The following is a 13,918-nucleotide window of genomic DNA, read 5'->3' on the forward strand; positions in this document are numbered from 1 at the left end:
CTGCCTCACATTCACCTGGCCTTGAACTCGAGAACGACCATGCCGTCGCGGTTCGCAGGGCGGCCCTTGAGCTCGCCAACGTCCTGCAGCGCCGTCTCGACCTGCCGAATGACGCTCTGCCGCACCTCGTGACTGACCTTGACCGTAGCGCGCTTTTTGTCGGCGAGGCAGACGAGGACCCGGCCGCCCTTTGTGAGAATCTCACGCCCCTTCTTGAGCTTGTGCTCGAGGTCGTGCGCCGAAACGCCCCACGTCAAGTGCACCTCCTTGGGCGGCCCAGCCGTCGGCACCGCCCCGGTGCCCTCCTTTGCGCGCTCCTGCGCCCTGACTTTGCGCTCGCGCTCGCGCTCGTACTGCTCCTTCTTGTCGAGGATGCGGCAGATCGGCGGGTCGTGCGCCGCGTCGACGAGCTGGATCGCGAAGCGGGTTCGGTCGAGCGACGCGAGCAGGGACGAGAGGGTCGACGGCGGGAGGAGCGACTTGCTCGCCGGGTCGACGAGGACGACCACCTCGTGCGGGATGTCTTCGTCCTTTACGACGCGCGAGCCTTTGGCTGCTGCTGTTGCTGGCCTAGGTGGCAGCCACGACACTGCGCTTGCCGCGAATGCGCGGCGAAGAGGTTGGCGGGAAGCGGGAGCGAGGAGCGGGGACGAGCAGGCGGGGCAGAGGCGCGGGAGGGCGCGCGGTGCAGCAGCGAGGCTTGCTACTGCTCGGACGGTGGTCGCAATGCGGCTTGCGAGCATCCTAGGCGCCGAGCGCGAGTTGACTTCTGCGCACGCGATGACCCGTCTTCTCCTCGACGAGGACAACGTCGCGGTCCTTCTCCTCCCTCCACTCCGGAGGTGCTCGGCTCGTGCTTGTTCGGCGTGTTGGCTTGACTTTAGCTCGTTGCTACTCTCGAACTCTGGCTTCGCCGCTATGCTCGAGGTCCCGGCTGGCCGTGCCGCAGGCTTGTTCAGCAACGGACGACGGGCGGACCCACTCAGGCTGACTCGTTGCAAAATAGCACAGCTGCACTGCTGACAGATCTGTGCACAGTCAGCGACGACGTGCGGCGGAGACGGCACGGACCTTCGGACGCATGCCCGGCCCCGTTTTGCTGCCCGAACCTCGCGCTTGCCGCCAGAATTAACACCTCCACCTCCTTTGCTTCTCTCTGCTCTGCGCCACTCTTGACGCTCTGCTGCTCAGCCATGTCTGCACCACAGCCAGGCGTGCCGCTCGTCGCGCAATCCATCGTGCCGCCTCGCGCCGCTGCAGAGGCCGAAGCTTCGGCAACGACGTCGTCGGCGGCCCCTTCGGACTCGACGCCGCAGCACATGCACCGCTCATCGTCGCACTCGACGCACTCGGGCGAAACACTCGCCGACCGCGATGCCGTGGACTTGGAAAAGGGCGACAAGGGCGGGAAGGACTCCCAGCCGGCCGACGGGAAGGAAGGCGGAAAGGCGCAGGAGGATGAGAAGGCGGCACCCTCGAAGGGCGCGCCGCAGCAGGAGGAAGAGTGCGTCTCGTCTTTCCAGTTTCATGCTGCCTTTCAAGAGCGCGGCGCGGAGCGCAACGCTGGCAGGACGTTCCCTGCTGACTGCCTTCCTCGCAGCCCCTTCCTCGTTACCCTCAAGGGCCGTGAATCGCTCAACCCGCATACCTGGAAGGTCTGGTACCGCTGGAGCATCACGGCGCTTGCCGGCGTTCTCGTCTTGAACGCAAGTGAGTCTTCTCGCCCATGCAGTGGCGCCAGCCTGCTACCTCCACTTCCGTTCCGCGCCTGGACATTGCGTGTCCTCCGGAAAATAAACGAATGTGCAGCGATACTGACAAGCTTCCAACGCGCAGCATTCGCCTCGTCCGCCCCCTCGAACCTCATCCCCTCGATCATCACCGAGTTTGGCGTCTCGCAGGAAGTCGGCGTTCTCCTCATCTCCATCTTCGTCGCCGGCTACTGCCTCGGCCCCTTGCTGTGGGGTCCGCTCTCTGAGCGCTACGGCCGCCGTCTCATCTTTGTCATCGTCTGGCTGCCCTACATGGGCTTCCAAATCGGCTGCGCTCTTGGTACGTTTCTCCCGCCACCACATGCTCTCTAACGACTCGGCGTACTGATGAGCGCAAACGCATACCGGACATTGCCTGCAGCCCCGAACATTGGCGCCCTCATCGTCTTCCGCTTCCTCGGCGGATGCTTCGCCTCTGCGCCTCTCACCGTCTCGGGCGGTGTCATCGCCGACCTGTGGGATGCCGACCGCCGCGGTGACGCCCTCGCCATCTTTGCCCTCATGCCCTTCGCCGGTCCCGCTCTCGCGCCCATCGTCTCGGGCTTCATGCAGGTCACCGGCACCGCGTGGTACTGGATCTTCTGGGTCCTCCTCGCCTTCGCCGGGCTGTGTGGCATCCTGTTCTTCTTCCTCCTGCCGGAGACCTACGTCCCGTACATCCTCCACCTCGAGGCGAAGCGCCTCCGGAAGGAGACGGGCGACGACCGCTGGCACGCACCGCTCGACAAGCCTGTACCGGGTGGCCTCAAGGCGACGCTCAACCGTACAATTATGAAACCATTTATTATGATTGTAGAGGAGCCCATGTTGGCGGTTATCACTCTCTACATGTCTCTCGTACGTCGCTCACCTCCTTCCCGCCTTCATTTTGCCTTGTTTCCGCCACGAAATCGCTGGTTGACCGGACTCATCTTCCCTTGTATACGACAGGTCTACGGCGTCGTCTACCTCCTGTTCGAGGCTATACCTATCGTATTTGAGGGTCGCCACGGCTTGAACCCCGGCGAGAGCGGTCTCATCTTCCTCGCCCTCCTCACCGGCGGTGTCGTCGGTGTCGTCGGCTACGTGTCCTACTTCAACCGGAAGTACATGGCAATGCACCGCGCGCTCCGGCCAAAGATGGTCCCGCCTGAGGAGCGCCTCAAGCCCCTCCTCTACGCTGGCCCGCTCTTCGCCATGTCGTTCTTCTGGTGCGTGCATTTGCCGACGTCAGAGGTCATGGATGGCTTGCCAGGGAGATAGTATTAACGCCGTTGTCTCCGTCTTACTCGCGCACAGGTTCGGCTGGACGGGCGCCTACTCGTCGATCTCGATTTGGTCGCCCATCCTGAGCATCGTCGTGCTTGGCTCGGGCGTTCTCTACGTCTTCTTGACCGGTTTCAACTACATGGTATATTCTGTCTCAATTGAAGCCCTCCAGTTTCGGGTCATTCCGGACGCTGACCTTCTCATCCTCGGTCTTCCCTTTTCAAAAGATCGATTGCTATCTTATGAACGCTGCCAGTGCACTTTCTATTAATACGGTCATCCGTTCTGCGTACGTCCTGCTTCTTCAGAATCTCGGGGACGCCCAGGAGGCCCGCGAGCGTCGCGCGGGACCGGTCAGGAGATCTTTCGCTGACTTTTCCGTCTTCTTGTCCCAGCTTCGGTGCCGGTTTCCCTCTGTACGTCTACATTCCATGTACCTACCTGTGTCTGGACGAAGGAGATCAGCGCTTGCGCGCTCAGCAAGGCGGGATCGACCTCCCCCGAGGTCTTCCTCGTCCTGGCCATTTGGCGCGCCTTTTGAGCCGAAGACTGATTTCTGTCCGCCTCCCTCAGCTTCACTAGTCAGATGTACGACCGTCTTGGAATCCAGGGCGCCTGCTCGCTGCTCGGCGGCCTTGCGTGCGTCCCCAATCCAGCCTTAGCACTGTCTCCTGCCCACTGCTGACCTCCTCCTGCCTGTTCGCAGCATCCTGTTCGTTCCCGTTCCTTGGGTCCTCATCAAGTACGGCAAGCGCATCCGTGGATGGTCGAAGAACGCGCTTGTGCTCGACTAAGCGGCGTCATCTCGCATTCCACCCTTCGTCCTCCTTCCACGATTTCTCTGTTTGGCCCCTCGTCACTCCACAAACGAGGACGCACATCGCATTCGCACTTGCCGTTCAGCATAGACTTCCCTTTCGTCCCTTCTCATCCGTCGTCTTCGCACCTTCGCTCTGTCGGAACTCCGTCGTTACCCATAGATCACTCTCCGCGTGTCCGCTGTACTGGCGCCCCCGGTGCCGTCAGCAGCACGCAAAACTAGCTCACCTAACCGTAATACAAGCATGTATCTGTGCCTTCTCGGATTGCTTGCAACCGCGGATGAGCGGACTCTGATCTGCCCTGATTCTACTCTTTCTAAAGAGGAGGGCGAGCCGGCCTCATACAGCTCTACTCGTAGCACACAGCATATACGGAGTTGCTTCGCTGAAGGGCATCGGTCCTTTCTCCTCATCGTGCTGCATCTCTCGCCCTTCCGCCATGTCGGCGCCACCCCCTGACCCTGCAGCCCCTGGGCTCGAGGACGAGCTTTCCGCCTTCCGCGCGCAGTGGCTCGCCGAGACCCGCCGCAAGGAGCGCAAACAGGCGGACGCAGCCGCCTCCACCTCGCAGCGACATCATCGCGCAGAACCGTCGCAGCCTGGGCGGACGCTGGACGAGCGGACGCATCGTTCGCCAGAACGCCCTAAGCCGGCGCGCAGCGATGCCGGCAGCGCAGACGACGAGCTGGCCGAGCGGACGCAGGACCTGCGCGTCGAGGAGGACGAGGAGAAGCAGGTCGAGACCTCGCCGAAGGGGAAGGGCAAGGCGCGCGAGCACAGAACGGAGCGCGAGAGGCCGAGGAGTGCACTCGAGCTGTACGAGGATGCGGTCGTGAGCGAGCGCGAGGGACGAATGCACGACGGTGCGTCCACGATGGCGCTTTCTCCCTTCCATTGTAGGATGTGACAGGCTTACGCATTATCTCAACAGCCCTCGTCAACTACCGCACCGCGTTTCGCCTCGACCCGGACGTCGACCGCGCGTACCACCTCGCATCTGTCGCCGCTGCGCAGAAGCACGCCGCTTCTTCACGCCGAGCTGAGCCGCACACATTCTCCGTCGCGAACGGCGGCACAGCGCCAGCTCCTAGCGCAGGCGAGTTCCGCTTCGAGCGGACGGTGCAGCTGGCGCCGGACTACGATGCGAAGCGAGAGCACCGGAGCAAGGAGGAGGCGCAGCGCGAGGCGGGCAGCGCAGACGCGGATTCGACACACCCGTCGAGTACGGGGTTCCTGCTCAACAGCCTGCTTAACTCGATTGCGGCAAACCCCTACGTCCGCCCACCACCGCCTGTGCACGCTCCCGCCGCTCCGCCCATCTCGCCTTCGTCGCAGCCTGCCCCTCTCCCTCCCGTTACAGGCTCCGCCGAGAGCGAGACCGACGCACCTCGTCCAAGTCCCATGACGCCTGAAGAAGCGCTGGCGACGCTGCACTTCATACCGGCGGACGAGGAGCAGCCGCTCCCGCTCGCGCACCTGCCGCATGAGGTGCTCCTCCTCATCCTGCGGCACCTCGTTCTCTCGTCGATGCTTCCACCACCGCGGCTGGCAAATTCGCACCCGGAGGACACGCCTGTCGTGCCAACAGGGCCGAAGAGCAAACGCCTCGCGCGCAAGCGCACGCTTAAGGAGGAGATGCAGCTGCTTGAGACGGAGCTCGAGCTTGAAGACGTTGACAGGGAGTGGCGCAGCGATGTCGAGGCGCTCGAGCGGTTCGCGAGGGTGTGCAGGGCTGCGCGGGTCGTGACGCTCGATTCGGAGCTATGGAGGTGCGTTGCCGGTGCATTCCGCCTGCTCGTTGCTATTGTACACGGCTGATGAAATTTGCAATTTCGCTGCCGGCCGACAGATCCCTCTGCCTGCGCACCTACGTCCCGCCGCAGCAGATCAGCCGCGACGAAACGGCACTACAGCTTGTCAAGCAGCACGGGAACGACTGGAGGCGCTTTTACATCGAGCAGTGCGTTTCATAATGTTGGATTGCTCGCTTGCACGATTGCTGATCTTGGCACTCGCAGCCCGCGAATCCGGCTCGACGGCGCTTACATCTCGGTCGTCACGGTGAGGGGCAATTCGGCCGTTCTACACTTCCGCTTTCACCGGACGCGTTTGTTGACGTTTTCCGAGATCCCTTGCAGTATCTGCGTCGTGGCGAGACTCAATCGATCTATGCGCCGACGCACCTGATCACGTTCTACCGCTACTTCCGTAAGCGTATTGGCCTCGACCACACCCGTCACTCACACTCTGCTGACACTGCTATTTGTGAAGGCTTCTATCACCACGGCCTTGTGCTCTCACTCCTCACAACCGACCCGCCAAAGGAGATTGTGCGACGACTGAACCCGACTCTGCGGATGAAGGGCCTCTCGTTCGGGCGCTGGCGCTTGCGTGGCGACTTGGTCGAGCTGTGGGGGCTCGAGGATCCGAGCGTAGAAGAGTCGAGGCGGAAGTACAGCTTCCGCATGAACTGCCGCTTCAAGAGCACGGCGCGTGGCAGAATGTGCGTCTCTCCCCACCCCTCCCACCGGCCTGGACACGGTGCTGACAGTCTCGCGCCGTGCAGGAACAAGCTCGAGATGCTCTCAATGGCGACGGAACACCGACAGACGCTCGAGCTGGAGCCCATACCCATCGCGCCAACCAAGCCCTTCTTCTTCTCGAAGGTGCACGCGTACGTGGGCGAGGACGGGCCGGAAGTCGAGCAGGATCGACTGCGCGAGAAGGTGTAGAGGCGCAGTGTGTACACGGACAGCATTATAGAGACGCAGTCGACATCACGCGGTTCTCCTTGAAGAGGCGGGAAAGGGTCGTCCTGCCTCCACTTTGTTGCGACTCGCGCTCGGCTTGTAGCTGCGTGGCTGGGACGTGCCATGGACAACTACCGGCGGCTGCGAGCGTCGCAAGCGCCCCGCTCGCCGTCGATCAACCTCCCGACACACTTGCGCGACGGCGGCGGGGGGTCGCTCGGCGGCGGCCTCAGCACGAGCGGGTTCAGCGCGACGCCGAGTGCCGTGCTCGATGCCTTCTCGAGCCTCACGCCGCGCGCAAAGAAGCTCCTCGTCGCCGTGGTCGTCGGCATCCTCTTCATCGGCGCGCCGCTCGTCCGCTCGTCCGGCGACCGCGGGACTGACGTGCGCAAGCCTGTCGCGACGACAGTGCTTCCTGAGCTTGTGACTGCGCGTGCTGCGCCCGACGGGACCCTCCGCGCGGGGCTGTTCCGCCCGCCGCAGGGCTTCCCCACCAACGACCCCTCGACCTCGTTCACTGCGTACCTCGACGCACATTTTGGGCCACCGAGCCTGCCTTTAGAGCGCCAGCCGCATGTATGGATTACCATGGCAGACACGCTGTGGGCGAGGACGGGCACGGCCGCGCTTCACTCGTTCGTTGAGCGCCTCAACGTCGAGCGGAGAGCGCGGTATGGGCACCGGAGGGGCGGCGTGCGGGATACGAGGCTCGTCGTGCTGTGCTTGGATGAGGGATGCGTTGACGAGGTCGCAAAGTACCGAGATGCGTACGGGAGGGACGCAGGAGGAGGGTACGCCTACGCTGGATACAAGTGGAACCGGCCAGAAAAGGTGCGTCCCGCCTGCCTTCCGTCTTTGTCGTCTTGTCGTGCTTGTGGGCGCCAAGTCTCGCCGTCGAACCATCCGCTGACCGACCTCGCCCTCTTACGCAGATTTTGTGCGCTCCTTTCTGTTCCCCGGTTGCGGCACTTGCAGAGGGTGTGCTGCGAACATTGCATATGTACACACTGACACACCCTGCACTCGCAGGGTCTCGACATGGCCGAAACTCGCCAGTATGTATTCGGACCTTCGCCTTCCGCGTGCGACTCGCTGACCTTGGCCGCGCTCAGCTTTCATCGAGATCCTGCCGCATCGAGATCTCTTCTTCGTAGACTCGGACGTCGCCTTCCGCTAGTGCGCCTTTCCTGCCCCTCTTGAGCCGTGGCGTCCGCTCACCGGACTCGTCTCGCAGCGACCCATACCCTCACATGGAGCCCTACATGGCCACCCACGACCTCGTCGCGCAGGAGAACGACTCATTCGACCACTTCAACACAGGTGCGCGATGCCAGTCCTGCGTCGCTGGCAAAGTGCAGCTGACTCACCTCGTACTCTGCAGGCTGGATGTGGATCCGGCACTCGAAGGCGGCATCAGATGCGTGGAATGAGGTGCTGCAGATGGACTTGCGGAAGACGAGTCGGGATCAGAACAATTTCAACGAGGTGAGCACGCGTGCACCGCGGTCCTGCGGTCTTCAGCTGACACCTCACCTCGTCTTCGCAGGTTATGGGCACCGCCCTTCTCCGTCAACACAGCGACGGCGGCGACCCGCGGCGAAAACCTCTCCTGACCGACTTCACTGCAACGAATGGCATGCGCGTACATGTTCTCGACGACAACATCTTCCGCAGCCATCACTTCGAGAACGACCGGCCTTATGCAGCGCGCGACCAGTCGGTCGTGCGTACCCGTTCCTGACGCCTGTCATCGAGCAACAAGCTGAAGCTTTGACTGCAGTACTTGCACATGACCTGCGGCGACGACACGCTTACCAAGACCTACGTCTCGAAGACGCAGGTGCGACGGTCTGCTTCGCGCTCGAATCCGCTCTCGTACTGACCTGAACGTGTTGCTCAGGGCTTCTGGTCCGACGTGAATCGCTACTACAGCGAGCCGCCGCCCCTGCTGACCGTCGACCACCTCTCCGGCTCGCGCGAGGACGCGCGCAAGATCCTGCGAATCCTCCTCGTTGCAGCGTACGTACTTTCGCTTGCACAAAGTGGCCCTGGCTGACTCGGTCGGACGCGCAGGCACTACACCCAGCGCGCGATTCTCCCTCCTACTCACGTCACCTTCCTCGACGTGCAACCCTCTTCCTCCTCCCCGTCCTCCTCGTCGGCCTACCAGACCAGGCGCATCTACTCGTCCTTCCCGATCCCGCACATCGCCGAGACGCTGCGCGTCGAGATCCTCGAGCCGCGATACCCAGCTTGGGCAGCGCGGGAACTGGTTGGCGGGAGCGTGCTCGGCAACTTCTCCTCGGATGGCGCAACTGGCGGGCGCAGGCTGCGGGAGGACGTCAAGTGGAGCGAAGACGAGTGGCGGAGGCGGTATGAGAAGGTCGCCGAGCTGGGAGAGGTCGTCGAAATCGGTGCGTCGCGCTGCCTTCGCCGTTCAGCTTGCACGTGAATCAGCTCGACATGACACTGATCGTTGTGACTGCGCTTCGTGCACAGACATGCGCCACACCCGCACACTCGCCGACCTACTCTCGCATCTCCGTCGCCCCGCCTTTGCGCCGTCTCGTGCACCAACAATCAAGCTGATCAATTACGACTGGCCGTCGGCACAGCACTGGCGGTCGTGGGCGCTTCCGCACGCGGTGCAGCACATCTACCCGTGCGAGGAGCTCGAGAAGCTGCCGAGCTGCGACGCCATCTGCCGCGGGAGCAAGCGGGGCGTCCGGGTTGAAGAGGGGTGGCCCAGCTGGGACGAGGTCATGGGACATGGTACAGAGTAGGGCAGATGTTTAGAAGTGGGAGGACCTGGCTGTAATAGCACTTTGCGGTAGATAGCAACTCGACCTTCGAGCGGAAGCAACGAGAAGCCTGCGTAGCCGTAGCTCGAAGGGCCTGCGCCACGATCGCGGAGGCTCCATATCAGTAAGCGTCCCAAGAAAGGCCTGAGCGATTAGTTCTGAATCGAAAGCGGCAAGCTGAAGCGCAGACATGGGGCGAGGGCAGGGAGCTGAACCTTCCGCCGCGAAGGTGGTACTGAAAAGGCGGTGAGCAGCAGCACAGGTCTTGCAGAGTACGCTCCTGCATTGTCCAGCCGATGGAGCAGACGATCGTGACGGTGTGAAGGCGTAAGAGCGAGCGACTGATGAAGCGTCGAGGAGGGAGAAGGGCGCGGAAAGGGGACGGGGAGATCTGGCGCGGCGCGAGTGCATCACAGGCACACTGATGGGCGTCTGAGTACCTTCATGACTCGCTTTGGGCTGCGAGACCCGGTACAAGGAGCAGAAGAGACGCGCCGCCCTTGTCAACCCTCTACTTGACCGTCGACTGGATCCAGAAGACCCGTACGCGCATGCTGCCGGACGCAGTGGATGCTGCTGAGCTCCACCTGCGCTGCCAGTATTCTCCACCGCTTTCTTCGTCGTCTGCTCCTGCTTCCGACAGCACCGCCTCCTCGTCTCGCCAACTTGGCACCATTCTGTACCATGGGTTTGTTCCGCCCACCAAGGGTGTTTGGTATGGCATAGAGTGGGACGATCCGACCCGTGGCAAGCACAGCGGGGTGTACGACAAGACGGGCGTGCGGTACTTCCTCCCGAGGTGAGTCTCGAAGGCAGGCTGCTGAGCTTCCACATGGCGCTAACATGGCTCTTCCTCATTCTCAGAGTGGAGGGTGCCGGCAGCTTTCTTCGATCCGACGCCAAAGGTCTCGACGCGCAGGGCCGAACATTCGAAGAAGCGGTTCGCGCAAAGTACCTCGACGACGACGGTCCTCCTGCCTCTGCCGATGACACTGCCGCTCCCCCGGTTGCACAACCTGCCTCCGACGCCGCATCGACGAGCCAGCGCTTTGCAACCGACGGAAACTTCGAAGTCGAGGTCGTCCTGTCCGACAGGGTCAATCGACGTTTCAAGCAGCTCGGCCGTCTGCGCGAGATTGGCCTTGAATGGGAGACAGTCGGTAGAGCGGCGGAAGAAGTGTACTGCGAGGAGGAAGTGGAGCGGGTTGAGGCACGGCTGCGCAGCTTCGGCGCTGAGTTGAGCGGTGAGTATCTTGATTCTTTCGATGCTTCCGCTCGCGACCAGTGCTGCAACAACATATCCCCTGACCTCTACTCAGCATACTGACTCACGCCTCTCCCAGGCTTGGAGACCCTCAATCTCAGCTACTCGATGTTGCCATCCCTGCAGGAGGTTGAGCGGATTACGGCGGTCTTACCGAGGTTGCGGAACCTGGCAGTCAAGTCCGTCCCGTTCTTCTGTATTGTATCGTAAGTATCGCTTGGCCGCTGAAGGCTGATCGTTGACTGCCTGGACCCAGCTCGAACCGTTTCACGCGAATAGATCGTCTCGCTCAGCTGTCCGGCTTCGACCGCTTGACGCAACTTCAGCTCAACAGCACCCTCATGACCTGGAACGAGGTGCGACTCGAGTATTGGGCGATGTGCGCTCTGCTGAACTATACATTCTGCAGATCCGCAATGTCTCGCCATCGCTTGTCAACCTCGTCGACCTGCAATTCGGGTTCAACCGTCTAGCGAGCTTGCGATCGTTCGATGCGGGTGACCCGACTTCAGACTCGCATGGAGTGATGTTGCCGAAGCTCGAACGGCTCAACCTCGAGTCGAACGAGCTGTCGGATTGGCCCGAACTTGTGCGCGAGCTGAGCTGTTTGCCGCAGTGCGCTCTTTCCGTTCAGGTCTTTGCGTAGCCGTACACTCCCTCGAGACACTGGCTGACGGACCCTGCGGGCGCAGACTTTCGGACCTTGTCCTTGCCGGCAACCGTTTCGTTTCGCTCGACCTTTCGACCTCTCCGCCCGGAGTCGCTGCAGCCTCCAAACCGACCGCGTCGCCGCCTCTGCCAAACGTCGAGCGCTTGTCGCTGGTCGAAAACTTGCTCTCTTCTTTCTCAGACTCGATCGACGCGCTCGCGTCCGCCGCACCCATCACCTTCCCGTCTCTCCGCCGTCTCCTCCTCGCCGGCAATCCACTGCTCTCCCGCAAAGACACTTCCGCCACTGCCACTATTACGGCACCAGCTGATCACACCGCCAAACCACACGCGCGCCCTTCGCACACGCTCGACCGCGACGCGCTGCACGCGCGTCTGCTCGTCCTCGCGCGCATGCCGTTCCTCTCCGAACTCGAGGGATCGCCCGTCGTCCCAGCCGAGCGGGATGATGCGGAGCGCTTCTGGCTTGAGCGTCTGCGGGACGGCGAGAAAGGCGAGGCCCGGGACATGCACGAGCAGTTGGGCGCGTGGTCGAGAGAGCGAGTGCAGCAGCTTCGGAAGAGTGCGTCGGCGCCGTCTCTCCTCGTGTGTGTCAGCATCTCACCGACTTTTCGTCTCTCACATCTGCAGAGTATCCCGAACTCGACCCGGCAGCGAATGCGGATGCGGGCGGCAAAGGCGCAATCGCGACGAAAACGGGGCTCAAGTCGCGCTTGATTCGTAGGAAGGCGTCTGCTTCTGCTTTTTGTCGTACTGACGCGAATCCTGTGATGCAGGACTGCGCATCGTGCCCGCAGAACCCCTCGCGTCTTCGCCCTCAGCGCCTTTCGAACTCTCCGTCCTGCCGACTCTTCGCACGCTCCTGCTTCGCACGCAGATCTCGCGGTCACTTGGTACCCCTCTGACAAAGACCAAGTACCGCCTCGTAGCGGTGTTGCAGCCAGCTGCGACTGCTGACGAGGGTTCACCCGGAGAGGAAGTACGCGTCGAGATCCCGCCACAGGAGGAGGGAAAGGACGTCGCGTGGTGGGGTCTCTCAGATGGTGATTCTGTAGAGATCCTTGCTGTGTGAGGCTCGCATGGCCCCTTGAGACGACAATTGCGCCTCATCAGTTTCGTTCCGCGTGAGCCTCGTTGTCGGCTTCTTGCGTTGTCCAATTTGCTTCGCTTGAGCGACCGTGCGCGACAAAAGTGCGACGGAGAGCCGACGTCCTGCGTCTCACTGCCTCCGTGCCGCCGTGCACTGTTCCGGACCTTCGCCGGAGGCCAGCTCCGCTTGGCGATGCCTGCTCTCGCTTAGCTTCCTCTTTCCTGCTCACTTTGCAAGTTGCCAGGACTATGCAGACCGCTACGCCGTCTCTTCCGCTTAGTCGCGACTCGATCAAGCAGGCGCACGCAGTCGTCGCGCCGCTCGTCCACCGCACCCCACTCTTGACTTCCGAGACGCTCTCGTCCGAGACGGGCAACAACGCTCTGCTGTTCAAGGCCGAGAACCTAAACAAGAGCGGCAGCTTCAAGATTCGCGGCGCAAGCTACTCGATCAGCCGGCTCAGTGACGAGGAGGTTGCCCGAGGCGTCTGCACTCATTCTAGCGGTGCGCCTGCATCCTCTCGCCGCCTCTTTCGGGCTTCCGTCAGGCTGACCTGCCTCTACGCTCAGGGAATCACGCCGCTGCCCTTTCTCTCGCTGCAAAGAACCGCGGCATTCCCTGCCACATCGTCTCACCTCGCACCGCGCCTCCCGCCAAGCTCGCTGCCGTGCGTGCATACGGCGCAAATCTGCGCCTGTGCGAGCCAACGATCGAGGCGCGAGAGGCGGCGCTGCGGCAGGTGCAGGAGGAGACCGGTGCGGTCTTCGTTCCTCCGTATGATGCGGTCAACACCATGCTGGGTCAGGGGACGATCTTCCTTGAGGCAGAAGAGCAAGCGCTCGAGGGCGGCTGGGGACGCTTGGGAGCAATTGTCGCGCCTGTGGGAGGCGGAGGGATGCTTGGGGGTATTTCGGTTGCAGCGGCAGGGACGGGAGTTCGCGTCTTTGGGGCAGGTTCGTACCGCTCGCTTTGCACTTTCCGCTCACTCCGAGACGCCTGCTCATTCAATTGGCCACAGAACCGGAATGTGCAAACGATTGCGCACGAGGCCTCGCAAAGGGAGAGCGTGTTACGGACTTCACGCCGAACACGATTGCCGATGGGCTGCGCACGCCCGTTGGGCTCAACAACTTTCCTGTCATTCAGAAGAACGTCGAGAAGGTTTTCACGGTCTCGGAAGAGGTACGTTCTGCTTGGTTCTAGGCAGCACCCACTCGACCACTCTTCGAGGCTCGCTATCCAATTCAGCTCCAGCATTTCGACCTGACGCTTGATCCGACTGCTGCCACTGCATTCGCAGGAAATCATAGAAGCGCAGCGACTGCTCTGGGAACGCCTCAAGACGGTGGTCGAGCCGAGCGGCGCCGTGCCGTTTGCGGTCGTGCGGAGCGAAGCTTTCCAGGCGCTCAAGATTGATGGGCCGATTTGCGTCGTGATGAGCGGCGGAAACTCAGATTTGAGCAAAGCTTTCGGGTAGAGACGACCAGGATCCTATCAACAGGC

The 13,918-nt window shown here is 62.1% G+C and overlaps 6 protein-coding genes across 6 annotated transcripts; 5 read left to right on the forward strand and 1 right to left on the reverse strand.

Annotated features, from left to right (window-relative positions):
* Positions 1-11: 11 nt before the first annotated feature.
* On the reverse strand, positions 12-743 carry JCM10292_006348 (uncharacterized protein; the record flags this gene model as incomplete). Its single annotated transcript, XM_076649613.1, has 1 exon — positions 12-743. One exon carries the CDS (start codon positions 741-743, stop codon positions 12-14), a length of 732 nt encoding a protein of 243 aa, XP_076504792.1.
* A 450-nt stretch (positions 744-1,193) lies between these two features.
* JCM10292_006349 (MFS transporter) lies at positions 1,194-3,814 on the forward strand (the record flags this gene model as incomplete). The annotated part of the gene is made up of 10 exons (XM_076649614.1): positions 1,194-1,504; positions 1,601-1,710; positions 1,837-2,052; positions 2,134-2,609; positions 2,703-2,962; positions 3,051-3,162; positions 3,248-3,309; positions 3,416-3,436; positions 3,594-3,659; positions 3,727-3,814. 10 exons carry the CDS (start codon positions 1,194-1,196, stop codon positions 3,812-3,814), a joined length of 1,722 nt encoding a protein of 573 aa, XP_076504793.1.
* Positions 3,815-4,280: 466 nt separating this feature from the next.
* On the forward strand, positions 4,281-6,573 carry HRT3 (SCF ubiquitin ligase complex subunit HRT3; the record flags this gene model as incomplete). The annotated part of the gene is made up of 7 exons (XM_076649615.1): positions 4,281-4,704; positions 4,773-5,610; positions 5,691-5,801; positions 5,860-5,902; positions 5,980-6,049; positions 6,113-6,344; positions 6,408-6,573. 7 exons carry the CDS (start codon positions 4,281-4,283, stop codon positions 6,571-6,573), a joined length of 1,884 nt encoding a protein of 627 aa, XP_076504794.1.
* Positions 6,574-6,714: 141 nt separating this feature from the next.
* Positions 6,715-9,374, forward strand: JCM10292_006351 (uncharacterized protein; the record flags this gene model as incomplete). Its single annotated transcript, XM_076649616.1, has 11 exons — positions 6,715-7,422; positions 7,524-7,528; positions 7,621-7,646; positions 7,704-7,767; positions 7,826-7,911; positions 7,973-8,076; positions 8,138-8,314; positions 8,372-8,431; positions 8,492-8,610; positions 8,665-9,005; positions 9,091-9,374. 11 exons carry the CDS (start codon positions 6,715-6,717, stop codon positions 9,372-9,374), a joined length of 1,974 nt encoding a protein of 657 aa, XP_076504795.1.
* A 569-nt stretch (positions 9,375-9,943) lies between these two features.
* PAC2 (Pac2p) lies at positions 9,944-12,397 on the forward strand (the record flags this gene model as incomplete). Its single annotated transcript, XM_076649617.1, has 8 exons — positions 9,944-10,191; positions 10,257-10,636; positions 10,736-10,835; positions 10,913-11,012; positions 11,066-11,271; positions 11,349-11,887; positions 11,956-12,045; positions 12,102-12,397. The coding sequence occupies 8 exons, from the start codon at positions 9,944-9,946 to the stop codon at positions 12,395-12,397; spliced, it is 1,959 nt and encodes a 652-aa protein (XP_076504796.1).
* Positions 12,398-12,663: 266 nt separating this feature from the next.
* On the forward strand, positions 12,664-13,892 carry SRY1 (threo-3-hydroxy-L-aspartate ammonia-lyase SRY1; the record flags this gene model as incomplete). Its single annotated transcript, XM_076649618.1, has 4 exons — positions 12,664-12,919; positions 12,985-13,368; positions 13,434-13,597; positions 13,716-13,892. The coding sequence occupies 4 exons, from the start codon at positions 12,664-12,666 to the stop codon at positions 13,890-13,892; spliced, it is 981 nt and encodes a 326-aa protein (XP_076504797.1).
* Between the last annotated feature and the right edge of the window lie 26 nt (positions 13,893-13,918).

The sequence above is a fragment of the Rhodotorula paludigena genome (assembly GCF_050403205.1).
Source record: "Rhodotorula paludigena JCM10292 DNA, Rt_paludigena_JCM10292v1_ctg26, whole genome shotgun sequence".
Taxonomy (NCBI): domain Eukaryota; kingdom Fungi; phylum Basidiomycota; class Microbotryomycetes; order Sporidiobolales; family Sporidiobolaceae; genus Rhodotorula; species Rhodotorula paludigena.